The sequence below is a fragment of the Sparus aurata genome, chromosome 7 (assembly GCF_900880675.1).
Source record: "Sparus aurata chromosome 7, fSpaAur1.1, whole genome shotgun sequence".
Classification (NCBI taxonomy): Eukaryota; Metazoa; Chordata; class Actinopteri; order Spariformes; family Sparidae; genus Sparus; species Sparus aurata.
The window spans coordinates 4,033,928-4,053,973 of NC_044193.1; the positions used below are offsets into that span (position 1 = coordinate 4,033,928).

General features: G+C 42.7%; 2 protein-coding genes across 2 annotated transcripts in view; both read right to left on the reverse strand.

The window, feature by feature from the left end:
- LOC115584710 (collagen alpha-6(VI) chain-like) overlaps positions 1–20,046 on the reverse strand; it is a 100,060-nt gene that overhangs the window by 33,378 nt on the left and 46,636 nt on the right. The window lies entirely within an intron of this gene.
- LOC115584706 (collagen alpha-1(XII) chain-like) lies at positions 4,034–6,519 on the reverse strand. Its single transcript, XM_030422314.1, has 2 exons — positions 6,343–6,519; positions 4,034–4,880 (listed from the first exon to the last, which is right to left on the reverse strand). The coding sequence occupies exons 1-2, from the start codon at positions 6,425–6,427 to the stop codon at positions 4,198–4,200; spliced, it is 768 nt and encodes a 255-aa protein (XP_030278174.1). The 5' UTR covers positions 6,428–6,519; the 3' UTR covers positions 4,034–4,197.

Below are 20,046 nucleotides of genomic sequence, written 5' to 3' on the forward strand. Positions count from 1 at the left end.
TGTGTCTGATACTTGATTACAGCGGTCTGATGTGCTTTATTATGAACCATGGTAGCACAATCACAGCTGTACAAATGTACGCCACCATGAGTGACAGCAGAGATGAGGAGTTTCCTCCGCCGCAACAACTTCACTTGCAGAATGATGCCAGATAATTCACAGAGAAGGTGGCGAAGTTTGTGACATTTTCAACCCGGATTTTTGAGAGGAAGGAATTAAACTTCTGTCCCAAATAAACGCCTGGTCTGTTAAGTGATTGAAACAAATAAATGCCCCGGCTATTATTTGATACTTCATGGTATGATAACTCTCCCGGCCGGGGAGAGAGACATGCGTCACAGTGCTCAGCTGCAGACACAGCAGAGAGGTGACGAGATGCGACTCATCATGACTGACAGGCATCAAGGCCACTCAGCGTTACCTTATTAAAATATATATATTAAAATATATATATATATATATATATATATATATATATATATACATACACACACACATATATATACATATACATACATATACATACATATACACACACTCACCGGCCACTTTATTAGGTACACCTTGCTAGTACCGGGTTGGACCCCCTTTGCCTTCAGAACTGCTTTAATCCTTCGTGGCATAGATTCAACAAGGTACTGGAAACAATCCTCAGAGAGTTTGGTCCATATTGACATGATAGCATCACGCAGTTGCTGCAGATTTGTCGGCTGCACATCCATGATGCGAATCTCCCGTTCCACCACATCCCAAAGGTGCTCTATTGGATTGAGATCTGGTGACTGTGGAGGCCATTTGAGTACAGTGAACTCATTGTCATGTTCAAGAAACCAGTCTGAGATGATTTGTGCTTTATGACATGGCGCGTTATCCTGCTGGAAGTAGCCATCAGAAGATGGGTACACTGTAGTCATAAAGGGATGGACATGGTTAGCAACAATACTCAGGTAGGCTGTGGCGTTGACACGATGCTCAATTGGTACTAATGGGCCCAAAGTGTGCCAAGAAAATATCCCCCACACCATGACACCACCACCACCAGCCTGAACCGTTGATACAAGGCAGGATGGATCCATGCTTTCATGTTGTTGACGCCAAATTCTGACCCTACCATTCGAATGTCGCAGCAGAAATCGAGACTCATCACACCAGGCAACATTTTTCCAATCTTCTATTGTCCAATTTTGGTGAGCCTGTGCGAATTGTAGCCTCAGTTTCCTGTTCTTAGCTGACAGGAGTGACACCCGGTGTGGTCTTCTGCTGCTGTAGCCCATCCGCCTCAAGGTTCGACGTGTTGTGCATCAGAGATGCTCTTCTGCATACCTCGGTTGTAACAAGTGGTTATTTGAGTTACTGTTGCCTTTCTATCAGCTCGAACCAGTCTGGCCATTCTCCTCTGACCTCTGGCATCAACAAGGAATTTGCGCCCACAGAACTGACGCTCACTGGATATTTTCTCTTTTTCGGACCATTCTCTGTAAACCCTAGAGATGGTTGTGCGTGAAAATTCCAGTAGATCAGCAGTTTCTGAAATACTCAGACCAGCCCGTCTGGCACCAACAACCGTGCCACGTTCAAAGTCACTTAAATCACCTTTCTTCCCCATTCTGATGCTCGGTTTGAACTGCAGCAGATCGTCTTGACCATGTCTACATGCCTAAATGCATTGAGTTGCTGCCATGTGATTGGCTGATTAGAAATTTAAGTTAACGAGCAGTTGGACAGGTGTACCTAATAAAGTGGCCGGTGAGTGTGTATATATGTATATATATATTATATATATATATATATATATATATATATATATATATATATTAGGCAGAGTTATGGAAATGAAGGACACATGAATGTGATTGTGCTACTGTGGTTCATAATAAAGTACAACAGCCCGCTGTAATCAAGTAACAGACACATATTTTCATAACTTAGCAAGTACAGAGCTCGGGAGCAGACCGGATTGCTGCTGTCGGCGCTGCAGCCCCGGCTCGGAACGTCACAACAAGCGAGAACAGCTAGCTGCTCTATTGTTGTGCTAACTGGGGCTAATGCTCTGTGCTCGGCGCCCCGAAGCTCGTTAGCTCCGTACTATACTACCACACTACGCATACAGAGACCGGAGTTCGGGAGCTCCGGGACAGAAACAGATACACAGAGACTTGGACAAAACAGGAGAGAGCCTGGAAAAAAGTCAGCAACGAGGTTGGACTCTGTGTTGCCCAGAGACAGCAGGCACACGGGTCCTAAAATGGCAGCAACAATCCGCCGCATTGTCAACATCCGTTGCCGTTCACTTCCGTTTTGGGTCACTTCCGCTGTGGGTCACTTCCGTTGTGACTTTTGTATTTGTGTTGTGGCTTTTGTATTCGTGTTGTGGCATTTGTATTCGTGTTGTGGCTTTTGTATTCGTGTTGTGGCATTTGTATTCGTGTTGTGGCTTTTGTATTCGTGTTGTGGCTTTTGTATTCGTGTTGTGGCATTTGTATTCGTGTTGTGGCATTTGTATTCGTGTTGTGGCTTTTGTATTCGTGTTGTGGCTTTTGTATTTGGCCTGACACCTCTGGGCCCCCGTACCTTTGAGCACCAGAGTTGCAGAAATGCCAAAGTCAACGACCACCTACCGCAGAGCTGCTGCCATCAGAGAACTGTGGTTACAATGGTCACCTTTAGTGTGAATGTGTGGAACTGGATCAGTTTGTACCAGGTCAGGGCTGTACAGTGCGACATATATGTCGCACGAGCTACATCAAAACATGCCTGTGCTAAGAATTAATCTGCCCTGTAGCATGGGTGCTATGGGCAGATTTAGCCACAAAAAAAAAATCAAAATCTTGTTCGGAATCTTGTTTGAAAACCGCAGAATCCCTGTATCTCTACGCACTAGCGTAACTGGGCAACAGCTGATCTGCGAGCAGCGGAATACAGCGCGAGGCCCAGCTGCTGGTTGAGAGGTTTACTTTTGTTAAAAACTAAACTTAACTTTCCATATCCTTCCACATTAGTGCTCATGCGTAGGGATACGGGGGTTCTGCGGTTGAGAAAATGTAGTCCCAAAAGAAAGCGCGGTCTGACGGCGATGTAAAGCGGTGTGAATTTTACCTGAAAATGAGTTGTTTGAAGTGTAATAAAGATGCTTGTTCTGTGTATGAAAACATTTTGAGTAATTATTCTATAATTGTATTACATTATGTATATATGAATTACACTTGATGTTACTGTGTAAGTGATGAGCTGCATTAATTGTCCTCTGTAGAGGTGACGGGCATTTTTAGGGTGTGCTACAACTCTCTGGTCCTGTGCTAAAAAACTGTCAGCCTCTGTAGCACTAGTGCTATGTGCTGAAAAAGTTAACGTACAGCCCTGCAGGTGCTTTTGGGCTTATATGCACATGGTGGACAAAATAACAGGAACACTTGAGACAGAGTTAAAGTGCTGAACGAGCTGAAGTAACTTCTGAAGTTCAGATCGCAAACTGCTGTTTCCAATTTCACAAACTAACTTCGCTGCTCATCTTTTAAGTTCCGATGAAGTCAAAATGATTGATGCACAGTTGCTAACCAGTGTCTGAATGAGACTACAGAGGTTGTCAGGGACATTAAACATCCTCACAGCGAACATGGAGACTCATCGATATTCCAAAATCCAATTCAATAATACCGCAGGCTTTCAGTGGAGGGAACCAGGGCGAGGCCGACAGAAATACGTCATCCCTCACCACTCAATTCGCTGATTCATCCTCCAGCTGTCAAGAGCCAAACCAGGCAAGTAAAACACCTCAGTACTGTGTTTCCTGTCAGTCCCAGGTGCACATTCAACAATATTGGTCTCTGTAAATGCCAATCAATATCCGTAGCAAGTCCCTCCCCAGCGGACAGGAAACGATGCCAAAGTAATCTCTGCTGCCTGTTTCATGGGAACCCTGAAGCCGACAAAGACAACGAAGTGTTCAGAAAAATTGAAAATTTCGATTTCCATGAAACTGGACACACTTTATTTGATATGATTTAAACAGAGGTCAGACTGTGTCCTACATTTATTTTGTCCACCGTTTCTAAATTCTCAACAACGAGTGAAGAAAGGAGATTTTTCTGACAGTCGGACAACATCAGAGTTAACATAGAGTTTCTGGAAAACAAAAAACTGTCCAGTAATCCTTGGCTCTATCATTACTTGTATACAAGTGATACTGAAGTCAGAACACTAAATCACCTCTGACTCTGTGGTGGTTTGACCCACATTACCTGGAGACAACTGCATGAGCTGCCTTTTGACTTCCTCTACAGTTGTGCAAAGCATCTGGACGATGCTCTGAGAAATTCCCTGCAGCGCTACCAAGTTCGACACACTGTAGACGCACTGAGTGTGCGGCGCATTCGCAATCTCTTTCAGCTCTGCTTCATCTGCGTCTTTGATACCGACTGCATAAACAACAATTCCTTTCCTCTTCAGATTCTGGGCGTAGGACTCCACCTTGTCTTGAGATTTGCTATCAGTGATCACCACGGCGATCTGCGACACATTCTGGCCAGCCCAGCTTCCTGCCTCCTCCACAAAGTGCTCTTTCAGCATGAAGTCAAAGCATTGGCACGTGTGGGTGCAACCCCCCATGTAAGGCAATCTGTTGATGTACTGGAGGATGTCTTTCTTGTTCTGATCGGTGTTGAGCAGGAACTCGGTGCGTGGAGTGATGCTGTACTGGACCAGCCTGATGCAGACATGATCGGGCCCGATGTCGAAGCTGTTGACCAGCATGTACAGAAACCGAAGGATCTGCTTGAAGTTCTCAGTGCCGATGTCTGCGACGGCCTCTTGAGTGCAGACTGAGGAGGAAGGTTGTGAAGTCATGGGGAGGTCACAGGGTGCTGCGAGGGAAGCTCTTACTACTCGAGCAGATCTTGGTGCTCAGACAGCGACTCAGACAGTGGTGGAAAGTGGCGGCGTGATGATTTACAGAAAGAAGTGGCGGGTAGCTTGTGTTGTGTGCAAGCCATAAGAAAATACAAAGAGCGGACAGGTTGTGGACAGTTTGTGGACAGAAGCGCTCTGACAGCACTTACCTTCAGGTGGATGCAAACGTGTGAGGAAAATGAAACAAAGCTGCGTGACTTACAGCAGCTGATCACTTCCATCAGACAGAATCGATGGTGCAAACAGAAGATGGACAAGGTGCTGATCTACAGAAGTGTTCAACATCAGTTCAATACCAGATCTAAACATTTACATTTGTGTGATAGTAAGAGATTCAGATCTGGATTCCCTACTGTTACGGAATATAATTTCAACAGAGATTCAGGGTCTCCGGTGAAAATGTTGTTCTTTCATGCAAGAGAAGAGTTTTTCCAGCCCATGACAGACCTTTAATTAATTTCCTTAACCAAGTGTTTGTTTCTTCTGAATAACCATAATTAATTTGGGAGTCACTTCAGGTGAAAAACCTTCTTCATTAACTGGTAAAACGTTGATATTTGGGGCTATTTTGCTTCCAGAACATTTCTTCTTCCAGACTAAATGGATAGAAAACATCCAAAAGCCACATTGCAGTGTTTATTTTGGTTCAGATTTCTGTTCTTCATATTTAAATTAGCAGAATAGTGGCTACAGAGATCATTAGCATATTGGAAAACATAAAACATCAGAAAACTCGTGATACAAAAATAAACTAATTTGTCAAAAACATGAAACAAGAATTTTGAACCTGACTTCATCCAATGCTCAGATTTGTTTCTTGGAAATGGTTTAGAAACAGCTTATAGTGATCATATATCTGCTGATATGCTGCGTGCTAACTGTTTGGAGTATGAATTCAACAGGTGTCCAATTTTTACACATTACATCTTTGAACATAAAGTTTCATTGAGCTTTTTTTTTTCCACCTGTGGCATCTCCCCTTTGATCCCTCACTGTATTACAACCTCCTTCTCTCCTGAGCAGTCACGTAGGCAGTAACTTTTAAACAAACATGTTGAACATAATCCAGATTTTTTCTTCGTCAACCTCAACTTTCAGTCTGGCAGTAGGACTGGAAAATACAGATCATACGGATGTTTTCTGGTGATCAAAGCAGTGTAGCCCGTGATTCTGTGAACTAATGAATGCATCGTATCCACATGCAGCAAACACATCCATGTGCAGGGTTAGTAACAGTATGATACTGCAAAACACATCTGCTTTGTATCGTGTGTGTGTGTGTGCGTGTGTGTGCATGTGCGTGGATCTATACATGCACAGATTGTATAAATTGCTTTTACAGATGTTACGGTAGATGTAATGTTGTAGAGGCACGTTTGCCGTGAACCTTTATGTGCTGGTATGCAGGAAGTTTAGTCATGGTCGGCATAATCATACCTGATTGTGGCATGAGCTGAGCGGCGTTGCCATAGAAACAGGCAGCCATGATGAGGCTGAGGAGAAGACCCCGCCTCCCCTCCATGCTGGAATGGCTCTCCGGTTTCTCTCTTCCTACAACACAAAAGACAAAACAGCCATAAATGAAATCTGTTTCCAATCTGGACGTTGAAAACATTTGCAGAAGAATACAGATATCTCATAATATAATATCTCAAAACATCCATCCATCCATTTTCGTCCTCTTATCCGGGGCCGGGTCGCGGGGGCAGCTGCCTGAGCAGGGACACCCAGACTTCCCTCTCCCCGGACACTTCCTCCAGCTCTTCCGGGAGGATCCCAAAGCGTTCCCAGGCCAGCTGAGTGACATAGTCACACCAGCGTGTCCTGGGTCTTCCTCGGGGTCTCTTCCCGGCGGGACATGCCAGGAACACCTCCCGAGGGAGGCGTCCCAGGGGCATCCAAAACAGATGCCCGAGCCACCGCAGCTGGCTCGGTCATGACCCAAACTTCATGGCCATAGGTGAGGGTAGGAACGTAGATTGACTGGTAAATCGAGAGCTTCGCCTTTCGGCTCAGCTCTCTCTTCACCACGACAGACCGATACAACGACCGCATTACTGCGGCTGCTGCACCGATCTGCCTGTCAATCTCACGCTCCATCCGTCCCTCACTTGTGAACAAGACCCCAAGATACTTAAACTCCTCCACTTGAGGCAGGAACTCTCCCCCAACCTGGAGGGAGCAAGCCACCTTTTTCCGGTCGAGAACCATGGCCTCGGTTTTGGTGGTGCTCATTCTCATCCCAGCCGCTTCACACTCGGCTGCAAACCGCCCCAGGACATGCTGGAGGTCCTGGCTCGAAGGAGCCAACAAGACCACATCATCCGCGAAAAGCAGAGATGAAATCCAGTGGCTCCCGAACCAGATCCCCTCCGGCCCCTGACTGCGCCTAGAAATTCTGTCCATAAAAATAATGGACAGAACCGGTGACAAAGGGCAGCCCTGCCGGAGTCCAACATGCACCGGGAACAGGTCTGACTTACTGCCGGCAATGCGAACCAAGCTCCGGACGTACAAGGACCGTACAGCCCTTAACAGAGGGCCTCCGACCCCGTACTCCCGGAGCACCTCCCACATAATGCCACGAGGGACACGGTCGAATGCCTTCTCCAAGTCCACAAAACACATGTGGACTAGTTGGGCAAACTCCCATGAACCCTCGAGCACCCTGCGGAGGGTATAGAGCTGGTCCAGTGTTCCATGGCCAGGACAAAACTGCATTGTTCCTCCTGGATCCGAGGTTCGACTATCGGCCGAATTCTCCTCTCCAGTACCCTGGAATAGACTTTCCCAGGGAGGCTGAGGAGTGTGATCCCCCGATAGTTGGAACACACCCTCTGGTCCCCCTTTTTGAATAGGGGGACCACCACCCCGGTCTGCCAGTCCAGAGGCACTGTCCCCGACTGCCACGCGATGCTGCAGAGACGTGTCAGCCAAGACAGCCCCACAACTTCCAGAGACTTGAGGTACTCAGGGCAGATCTCATCCACCCCCGGTGCTTTGCCATTGAGGAGCTTCCGGACTACCTCAGTGACTTCGGCTTGGGTGATGAATGGGTCACCCAAGCCAAAATGTTACTTCCGGGGTCCACCACCGGGTTCGGGGATTGCCGCCGCGACAGGCACCGGAGACATTACGGCCACAGCTCCGAACAGCCGTGTCAACAATGGAAGTGGAGAACATGGTCCAAAACATCCTTTATTTAATAAAAACTATTGATAATACTACCTGATTCTGTCAACGGTGATTCAGATCATAATGTCTGATTGACTTTAAACTGCGCAAACTGTAAAAAGGTCAAGCTGGGGAGCCCATCCAGTGGACAAAACATGAACTGCAATAGAAATAAACACATACTACTTATTTATTTTTAATCAAGACCAAGGTTTGTAACTGCTTCACTGCAAATGTATCATGACTTTCTGCACACTGGTACAGCCCTTTACATTATGTCACACTAATGCACAAAAAGCAGCAATTAAACAAGCCCAGGAGAAAAATAGTTAAACGCAGATTGTCGGGCTACAAAAAATTAAGTTTTTCTTCAAATGTTGCAACCCTTGTGCTCTCCTCAAAAAAACTCCCTCTAACCACCTTCGTGGCCAAAAATGTACAAGCACAAAATCTGCCATAAAATCCTCATACATCAATATTTTTTTCTGCTTTTTTTTTGCTTGAATCCCTTAATCACCTTGTTCCCTGATCAAAATGATCAAATATTCAATAATTTTCAGGATGTTAACCCTTTAAATGCCAGTTAAATTATTTGAATTATCAATTATCTATTTAAAAAAAACAACACAAAAAATGTATTATTTCAATATAATAAGTAGTAGGCTGATGGGGCTTTGGTGGTGATTAAAGTCTTGGATATGTCAAAGATTAGCAACAAAATTGACTTGATTGCATCAGTATCTGTTATGTATTAACAAATACTCTCTCTAACCACCTTCGTGGCAAAAATGTGCATGCACAAAATCTGCCATAAAATCCTCATACGTCAACATTTTTTTCTGCTTTTTTTTGCTTGAATCCCTTAATCAACTTGTTCCCTGATCAAAATGATCAAATATTCAATAATCTTCCAGGTGTTAACACTTTAAATGCCAGTTTAATTATTTGAATAATTAATTATCTATAAAAAAAACCACAAAAAATGTTTTGATTGCATCAGTATTTTTTATGTAGTAACAGAAACTCCCTCTAACCCCCTTCGTGGCCCATTGACTTCCATTAAAACCACATTTGTTAATCTCACTACCATTACAGTATAAAACCATGCATTCTGTAATGTCAGCATGCCATTTCGAAGAAAAGTAGTGATATTTGAAATTTTTGCTGTATTTCAACAGATTCAACCATTTTCCCATTGTAGGCCGATGCATGAGATTCTCGTATTTTTGCCAGTTATATAATGGAGCCGTGTGACTACCAGGGCCCAGTGTGTGTGTGTGTGTGTGTGTGTGTGTGTGTGTGTGTGTGTGAGAGAGAGACTTGGGATCACTTTTTCATAGCCTATATCCCTCTCTGCACAGAGATGCATTTATTTATAGGAACAGCATAGGCTAGTGAGCACCATACATACTGTATGTCTTCTATAAATCCCGAACACGTTTGCAAAGTTTGGATGAAAACAAATCCTGCAGTTCTGCAGTGCACTGTCCAGGGTGCTGAACCGGGGCTGGATTGGAAGGTTCGACGGGCTAGATATTTAAATTATGCAAATCAGCGGGTGACACCAAACAACGTCTGCCAAAGCAAATCAGAGCTTTTCTGTCTCTCACACAGTGACCTGGAGAGACGCGGCCGCATCTGAGAGGACGATTGCGCAAGTTTGCGCAATTGCACATAGCGTGTGTTGCCCCTTCTCCGCTACACAATACAGCTCGGCTCTACTCGACTCAGTTTAGGTGCTTTTCCATCAACTGACTTCTTCATAGTTCCTCCTCAGCGGGGGCGACGTCGTCATATCATGGCGGCTACAGTCGCGTCATATCGTTCTCTTTTTTCTCTCCTCTGACAGCTCGAAACTCACTCGTCTGCACCGCGATAACAGACCACAGCGTGGTTTTCCACACAGCAGCCATTTAACTAGTGTCAGAATAAAATTAATATAATAATGATAAAAAATAAAAAAGTATTTTTCCATTTGTTGTATTTGCTGTTTCTGTGCATACTTTGAAATTGAATCCTGGCGGTGCCACTGAACACACACACTAACAGTTGTTTTTGCTTTTGCTTGTTTTGACTCAAGCACCTTTTCAAAGACACATGAAACACATTCCTCAAAAGATGACCTTTTTTCACTTTTTTTAATTGTTTAAAATGTTTCATATTGTGTTCAAATTTCATATGTTCCAATTTGTTTTTTGTTGTCTAAACTTCCAAAGTTGTTGCACAATAAGAGTTCACACTGATGAATCAGATGTCGATTTAAATACATTTCTCTCTTTATAGTTATTTAGTAATTCAAATAATAAAACTGGCATTTAAAGGGTTAACATCCTGAAAATAATTGAATATTTGATCATTCTGATCAGGGAACAAGTTGATTAAGGGGCAAAAAAAGCTGTATGTATGAGGATGAGGATGTATGAGGATTTTATGGCAGATTTTGTGCGTGTACATTTTTGGCCACGAAGGTGGTTAAAGGGTGCAAAATGCATTACAGGAAAATAAAAGACATGTAAGAGTAAAAGACACCAGATTTTAAAAATTTGACTAAAAAGACGAGTTCCTGCCAAAATCCATGCCACAAGCTGTAACACAGCCAAAAAAAAAAAGAGTTGAGAAAAATGTACAAAAATGCCGAGGAGAGCATGAGGGTTAAGTATACAACAGATAACTGGCAATAAATGACTAAATTACAAGACAAAAAGAAAAATATTGAAAGATATAAATAGATTGTACTCACAGAAGATGCAGATGTAGATCAACATGTGACAGACTTTCATGTTTGAGGCTCTGGTGCTTTCAGACGGTCTCTCTTGTTTTCTTGTAAACCAGGAACTTTTTTTAAATGATGGAGTCCCTCCTCCAAACAACACGCAACTCTCTTTATCAACAGTCAAATGTCCGGCTTGGTTGGAACTTGCGACAGTATCAGTACAGTGAACGCTCTTCTGAGTCATTTGTCAATTTTAGGGGTGTGTCTTTTATCTATAAGACAAGCAGAAAATCTGCTAGTTTAACAGGTTGTTTCAAGAATTATTTTTTTGCTGATTTTTTGTTCTCATTTAAAAAAAAAAACTTTTTTGCACTCAACAAAACAGTTAATGTGCAACATGCAGCCTGAGCTGAATATGTGCAGCATCTTTTCCTTTCTCTCTCACACTGAAACATTCAGGATTTCCTCCTTAAAATAACGGAAGCGATCAAAGATAAGATATAAAATCGCCACCAATCTTTAATGTCTTTAAAAAGGCAGCTTGCTTCTCAGAAACATACAGAGAGTTTCAAATTGGTCACGTCCACAGTCTTTCCTGCCACTGCAAAAAACATGTTTCCTCTGCTGTCAGTCAGTGTGTGAAGTCTGAAATTGTTGTTGACTGAAACCAAAATTAACATCCTACCACAGCTTTTACACACTTTCCTCTGAGAACTGGTTGCAGTGGAAAGTTTAAACTGTAGATATTTCTACAGGAGGAGATCTGCTCCATCTGATGGGTTTGGTTTGAATTAATATCAGCTGGTTTCAAAAACACTAATGATGCTCAATGTTCAAAATGTACTCATACTGCAGAGTCAATTTAAGGTATGCATGACAGTACATTAAAACCATGTGAAATTCTTATATAAAGCAGCATTAACATCTTATAAGTAAAGGCAGTATATACATAGTAAATGATACAGTGTAAAGTGAAATATAAGGAGTATTACAACAAAACGCAATTAGCACAACACTATAGTGTACTATGAAATATATAATAACATAATAAATGCAAATTAAAAAAATATGAATATATTGTGACACTGTTATTATTTAGTACCTTTCTAAACAGTGCTATATTTTACCATATCATGTACCTGAATGTCTTGACTGAAGATCAAAACAGGTGTATCTTATATCATCTTATAATCTGTATCTGTAATTATCTGTCCTTGTGTTAATCTGTATCCTCACTGCTATAAACATATAGAAGCAGAATGACTACCAGTTATCTCACTATTTATTTTGTATTTGCTAATTTTTTTCACAATGAATGTTTGTTACCAGTAGTTACAGATACAATACCTTCAATTTTTATTAAAATGAGTAAAATGATTGGGGCATAGAAAGATTAATCAAATTCCATAATGTAATAAACTTTCTGCACATTTTATGTCAATTAAACTATATTCTATAGGGAGCTAGGGATGTCTCCATTATTACTAACCAGGTAAAATAGGAAAGATTCATGCTTGACAAATGTCTTTTAACAATTCCTCAGGCCAAAGTTATTTTCCACCATGTCAGCAGTTCAAGTCAGTCAGGCTATGACACTGATTCTCTCTTATTGAGGGTTTAGACGTGATTACAGCTAAATTATTTGTTTATTTTATTGTTTATTATTTGTTTTAAGTAACTGGAGACAAAACTGTTTGTACTCCACGTAGCTTCATCATACAGCCTTTATTATAAAAACGATAGCGTGACCATACGTCCTCTTTTACCCGGACATGTCCTCTTTTGGGGGGCTGTCCGGCCTGTCCGGGGGGAGTTTATAAAACCCTTCAAATGTCCGGGGTTTTGAGTTTGTGTATCGTACTTTATCTTCGCATTACACACCATTGTATTTACCATACACGTTCAATGGTTCATTTGGAAACGCACTCTGAGAGTCGGAGTTCCACGCCGAACCCCGGAACGTGTATTCATTCATTATAAAACCGTGCAGCGCATCAGTGCTCTCTGCTGCTCTGCACCTCCGCTCAGTTCTCAGCAAAGACACTGACGCGACGCACGCATGCGCTGTCTGCCGGTGAGCGACAGAAAAGGGAGAAATGCCGAAACGCAAATGCACTTTTACAGATGAAATGCGGAAAAAGTACCCGTGTTTTCGCCAGGGTCGTGAAAAATGTAAAGCAGAGTGTACTGTCAGCAAAGCTGGGACGTATGTGTCCGTGGCAAACTAACGACCTACAAGCCCATATCGCCACTTCAGAGCACAGAACCGCTGTGCAAGCGGAGAGCTCTTCTGCAAAATTGTCCGAGTATTTTGTACAACCTGGCAAAGCAGAAGACATGGTCGATGCTGCTGAAGGCGTTTTGGCATTTCACATAGTGAAACACCACAGCAGCTACAGGTCAATGGACTGCACCAGTACTTTGCAAAAAAAAAAGACATTCCCAGATTCAGACACAGCATCTGTTGACAAAACAAAGGCCATTGTCAACAGTGTAATAGCGCCACACTCTGTTGAAATCACGCTGGAGGCGCTCATAGAAATATAATACTGTGGCATTGCTACTGATGGAAGTAACCACGGGGCAGTAAAGATATTCCCAATAATCATACAGTACTTTGACTGGAAGAAAGGTGGTGTACAATCAATATTGATAGAGCTAAAAGAAACAAAAAAAACAAAACAAAAAAAACAATGAGACCGCAGACACCATTGCACAATACTTGATTGACACATAAAAAAAAAACAATTTGCCTGAAAAATGTATTGCATTTACTGGTGACAATTGCAACACAAGGTTTGGAGGAATCAGACGCGATGAAGGGGGGAAATATGTGTTTGCAAATATGAAGAGATCGCTGCAGAACAAGACGCTGGTCGGTGTGGGTTGCCCAGCACACATATTGTCATTATTCCCCGGAACTGAGAGACAGCGCATGTCTGCAGTATCTAGAGAAGGGTGATAAAGCCCATAGAAGAATTCACCCCATTCATGTGGATGCGCCGACATGAAAACCTTTCTTTTAGTGACAATAATGCAGAAGAAAGATAAGATGCTTAGCATAATTTATATTTATCACATTCCCAGTACATTTACTGTTTCAGTGCAATGCTGTTATTTATTTATTTTTTTTGAATGTTTTTTAAACTATACAATAGATCTCTACTTTGTCTATTGATGATTAAAAAGCATCTTATAAAAGCAAACAAGTAACTGCAAATAAAAAAATATATAATAAAAGAACAATAAAATAAAAGTAGATAAATAAAAATATATAACATAAAGAAATATACCAGAATTTTTTGCAGATTTTGATGATGACAAAGTGGTGCTGGTGCTGGATCCAATCTAACAGGTGCCGGTCCCGGATCCTGTTCCGGCTGTTCAGCCCTTCTGCCGTCTCACAAAGAGAAGGAGGCTGTTCACTCACATCCCAGATAACTTACTGTCATCATACTTTTATATTTTTCACCAGAATATTAAAGGTCTACCATCTAATCCATACACAAAATTAACAAGGTGCAGCATGTCACCAGGGTAACTGCTAACTGTAGCTGCTGTTAGCTGGTTAGCTCAGTTAGCTGTGCAGCTAGTGATACAGACAGGGAGCTCGTAGTGCTGAGGGAGTGTTGGTGTTAACACCTCACACAGGAGCTTTGGTCCAGGACGGACTGGGCCTAACTGGTCATATCTATCAAACTATTTCTTCACTTTCTGTTGATACAATAATTTTTTCAATTAAAATTCTTGCATATTGCACCTTAAAGGTCCCATATGATAAAAACACATTTTCTCTGGTCTCTACATATATAAACTGGTCCTCCCTGAGCCTGCCAACTCCCAGGAAAACAAGCGATTCCTGCATGGTCTCTGCAGCCCACCCACTGGTAAAACAGCGTTCCTACAGGCTGTTCAGAATCTGCTCCAGTTGTTATGTAATGAAAGGAGTCATGATCATAGGCCGGCCTCCTCTGCGCTGTGATAGGAGATATCCGAGAGGGGGGCGTTCATCCCCAAGGTGAGGTTTGGTGTGTCCAGCGGTGAGACAGCAGTGTTTCGCAACGTCGTCACTAAGAGCTAGACACGCAAATAGCTCTGTTGTTGGTTGTAAAAATCAACATAAGTGCCTATATTCTGTCCCAGCTACAGAACAACAGTATAGACAGTGGTTGCGTTTCATTTTTAATGAGAACGTGCTGGCTGCGGTTCGCGTTAGCTTGTATGTGTGTGCTAACCACTTCACATCGGACTACTTCAGTAACGACCTTGTAAAAGGATCAGTCCCAACCATTCGGGATTCAGCAACTGCACCCAAGCCACCGAGAAGTGTTGCCGTGGTTTGATAGTATTTACAGTTGCCTACATGTATGGTGAAGTCAGCTGGAAATTGGCTAGCTAGTTAGCTCCACTTCGGTCCGCTATGCAATGGCGTTTGAAGCGAGTTTAATGTTAATAATATTACGATGGAGCTAGGTTGTTACAGTAAAAAGTCTGGAAACATGTGCAGACTGGAGAGAGACGATGCGAACAGTGTCCAAGAGTTTGGAGCATGTGTTGGAGACAAACACAGCTTTCGCTAGCTGTTAGCCATTAGCTACATGGTAGTAACTGTAACAACACATACGAACAAACTAACATTATTCAGACACACTAACCAAACCACTAAACTAAGTCTGTACTTCTTCAGGAGTCTCTCCTTCTGGGTCCGATTCTGGGTCAAACTGGTATGGTTGAACGAAAAAATCTCCGCGAGCCATAGCGAAACATATATATACATCCACCGTAAACATTAGCACATGCTACCACTAACGCAAGGGGCTTCCCCTCCCTGAGAGTGATGTGTAGCAGGCAAGGCTCTCCAAGTAGGCGTTGACAGACGGAGCTCATTAGCATTTAAAGGTGCAGACACAGAAACAGACTGCTCTGAATAGAGCTCTGTAGAGCGACTTTTAGACAGCTGGAATTCAGGACCAGGGATCGGTTTGGGGCAGTACATATCGAATAGAGTTTTTGGACCTCTGACAGCTGTGTGAAATTGATGTAAAACCTTTAAAGCTTAACTAACTGTGGAAACAGTAAAAGCAGCACTAAGTCAAAGGAACCTGTTGAGCCCTGAGAAAATGTGCCGTCGACAGCGCTGAAGCTACACATGAGGCAAAGTAACAGTCGAGTAAAGAGGTGGTGATGCGTCTCCACCATGGCTACCGTCTGACGGCGCTCCTCTGGGCCCGGAGTAGACGACATTATCTGCATCACCACGGGGGGCGCTGCTGAGCGAGGCAGCTGTGCGGTTGGAGAAGTCCACCTCGGAGTAGGTGAGTTTAGTCGAGTCGACTTCAGTCTGGAAGTAAACAAGCAGAGGTCAAAGGTTATTTACTCTACTCTTCTCTGCCAAAGTTAAATAACATTCTCATCTGTAACAAAGCCTGGATCCAAACAAAAAGAGCGTAACTGAATAATTAAATATTTCATGTTACAACTACTGAATATTCATGTGTGACAAACAGCTTTTGTGAAATGTGTTAAAATCAAACTATCATCATCACTTCATCTCAAAGAATGTGGTCTAAATGTGTAAAACTGAAACTGTCACTATAGTTTTCACTTACTTTCTTCTCACAAGTGGCTCCATTGACCAAAATGCTTTTATCTTTGGTATCTTCTGCATTTGGCTTGACGTATTTGGCACAAGTGTACACTGCAGATATTTCTACAGGAGGGGAGCTTCTCTCTCCGTCCTCTCTGATCTCCTCGTACACTCGGCTGGCCTGCAGGAGGTGAACAAGGGTTTGTATTAATATCAGTCACAAACACTAATCGTTACTGATTTACTCAAACTCACCTCAGTCACATTAGCATACTCAGTTTCCACAGGTTGTCCTGAAACACATCCAGGTCAGAATATTAAAACACATCCAGCACAGATTCACCAAAATGTTCTGTTAACCAGCTGCAGGAGTTCACTCAGATGTGTCACCACCTTTAATTTCTTTGAGGCATCCAATTATTTCCAATCGACCTGCTCAGGCTTCCAATTATTATTATACTTGAGATGCAGTAATTTCTTATGTGCAGGTCAATATTTGCATCTGTTAGGGGAATCAGTGGGTGAAGGAGTAGATAGAGCTGGGAGAGGTTATGTCTGTTGCTGTGTCCCAGTTCAGGGTCTGCATCCTTCGAAGGACCCGGCCTTTGCGGTCTTCGAAGGCGAGTCCTTCAGAGAGACCTTCAAAGGCCGCGTTAACCGTTGTTAAATGAGCATTTCCTGGCTGCGTCACCCGATGTTCCCACACTTACTCTCACATCATGATTTCTCCCGCCCAGGCCCGCGAAAGTGACAATCTACGCCACGCGATGTCGCCGTTTTTTCTGTCTTTCTTTCTTTTTTTACGGGCGCGCAAAGAATCTGGGGATATGTGAGGCCACAAAGGATAGCAGCGGTGCATCCTCCAAAAACAGGGAAAAGAAGGAGCATTTGTGGGCTGCATTAGGAGGAGCCTTCGAATCGGGATAGCCGCTGCGCTGCCTTGTGACGTAATTGGCCCTCATTTGTGGCCTCCGAAGGATGCCGACCCTGAACTGAGACACAGCAACAGTGTGTGTGAATTTGAGTGGTTTGAAACTGAAAGATGACCACACTGCTCAAAGTCCCTTTCACACGCTCACGTTTGTACTCCAACCACATCCGTCTGAAAGACCAAAATAAGGAAGCAATTTAGACCGATGATGAGTTAACAAAAAACATGACAGCAGCAGTTTTCACACACAAGGAAACAACCTGTCATACTGTTGTTTGTACTTTCTGTTGCAGGACTCTGATGTTTAGGTTGGATGTGAGGTTTCATCAGGTCTCACGTGTAGTTTTTGGGTCCATAACTGTCAGCAGAAGCTAGACGGATAGTACTTTAAAGCACAAACTGATGGTGTGAGACGCAAAATGAGCATCTGGTGCTACCATAGCAACGAGAGAAGGTTTAATTGCCGAGCCAGTTTCTGTTGTGGCCAGTTTGTGTCATCTGTGTTTACGTCAGAGATAGCTTCATATCTGACACATTGACTCACAGAAGGCATCCACTTAATTGTGGACTCACAGTTCAGTCGGGTTAGCATTTGAAAATCACCTGCTGGTGCTGAATGTCAAGGTCAAGCACACACACGTCTTTACTTCCTGTTGTGGCTGCAATTTCATCAGACAGTTCCCCAAACTCCACAGGAAGCCATGATGTGGATCGGTTGTTTTGGGGTGTTTTTGGCGCTTCACTCGCGCAGAATGAAAGTGAACGGGAGGCGAATGTTGATATTGTTTCTCACAGCCATAATGGATATTGTTTGTAGTTTTGGTGTCCTGTCGAAGGTTTTATAGATTAAAATGTATTTATTATTATTTACGAGAATATTTGTCTCACATGTGAAAGCTGGTTTGACGGTTTGGTTAGTGTTAGAAATGTGTAATCATTAATGTGTGTGTGTGTGTGTGTGTGTGTGTGTGTGTGTGTGTGTGTGTGTGTGTTGTCTGTAGCCTCACCTTTAGGTTTGCTGGCCCTCCACCTGCAGAAAATCACCACAGCCACTGATAACATGACGACCATGAAGACCAGAGCCAGACCCACATACAGCTGCACACCTGTGGATGTTTGATCTCAACATTATTTTACATGTTGTTTTGCATAACTGGACTTCCAGGTACATGTTGGGACTGAGTGGTCCATTCATGCAGTGTTATCATTTCAATAGTGACATCAGCTGTAAAATGATATCATAAATCAACACTTTCTAACAAAAAAAAGGTTAATCGTCATGTTCCACACAGAGAAGACTACACATTCAGGTATTTGCAGAGTGTGCATGTATTTACACTAACAAACACAAACTTGTGTTGAATCATGTAAATGTACCTGAACCTGCTTTTTGATCTCCAGACTGGCTGCTGGTGTCAGTGGAGGCTGATGAAGGTGTGGAGCTTCCTGGAACGACGTTTGAACTCTGTGTTGTTGTTGTGGATGTTGACGGGACTGATGGTGGACGAGGAGGGAGGGGGCGGATTGGTTCTGTGATCGGAGCTGTGAAATATGAAAGTCACAATAAAACAATCTGTTGTTACTCACTAATTCTCTGCAAACCAGCTAAATACTTGAAATTAATGCCTGTGTGCTTAAAATCATGTCATATTCAACTGCGGTGAGACAGTTTGAGTTTATCAACTAAACACATCTGAACTTCAGACTTTAGCTTCAGTGTGAAGAATCATTCATTCAGATTGGACCAGACTGTCTGATAATCAGACTGAATCTTCAGTCACTCAGTCTGACTTTGTGTTCAGGTCAGCTGATTGGTTTTTATTAAATAATCAGTATCAGAGACACAGAAGTTGTTACTGAGAGCAGTTCATGTTTTACTTTTCACACCAATCACAGAAACTGTAAATGTGACATTTAAGACTTGTTGTTGTCTTCAAGTCAACATAAACCTGCTCAGCTGAGTCTTTTTCTTTTGTTGCTGTTTTTCATTGATACAATCAGATCCCTGTTACTAATAACTGATCATTTTAATTGATCCAAATTTGTATAATCAATGCAGCTTTAAATATGTTTTACGTAATCACTTCAATTCGTGAACAATCAAACAAGCCTGGGAAACTGCAAGTTAACAAGAGCAAGAAGCATCGACTTCTCTATTTCTCTAAGTTGTCACTTCTGTTTCTTTCTGATAACGAAATGAGGTTTCCTGTGTTATAGGACTTGATCAGTGTCAGCAGGCAGGCTGGAGAAATAAACAACTGTACTTCCTGGAACGACGTTTGAACTCTGTGTTGTTGTTGGTGTGGATGTTGACGGGACTGATGGTGGACGAGGAGGGAGGGAGCGGGTTGGTTCTGTGATCAGAGCTGTGAAATATGAAAGTCACAATAAAACAATCTGATGTTAATCATTTATTCTCTGCAAACCAGTCTGTGTTTATAATCATGCAGCTAAATACTGGAGATGAATGTTTCTGGAGCAACAATATTTAACTGCAGTGACACAGTTTGAGATGATGATGAAGGAGATTTAATCAGAACATTTGCAGCTATGAATAAAAAAAGAAAAAGAAAAAACATGTTGGTTTATTTGAATCAGCAGCAGCTGACAGTGAACAGTTGATCCAAAGACTCTCAGTAAAAACTCACCATCTTCAACTTTGATCTCAAAGTCCTCGTTTGAGAAATAACCTCTGTCCAATCTACATGTGTAGCGCCCCGAGTCAGACTTGGTCAG

Bases quoted from the DNA above. Each gene is read 5' to 3' on its own strand.
- LOC115584706 (XM_030422314.1), bottom strand. From the start codon at position 6,427: ATGGAGGGGAGGCGGGGTCTTCTCCTCAGCCTCATCATGGCTGCCTGT. The intron at 4,881-6,342 runs GTATGATTATGC...GATCTGCTCGAG, and splicing joins TCAGCTCATGCCACAATCAG to TAGTAAGAGCTTCCCTCGCA.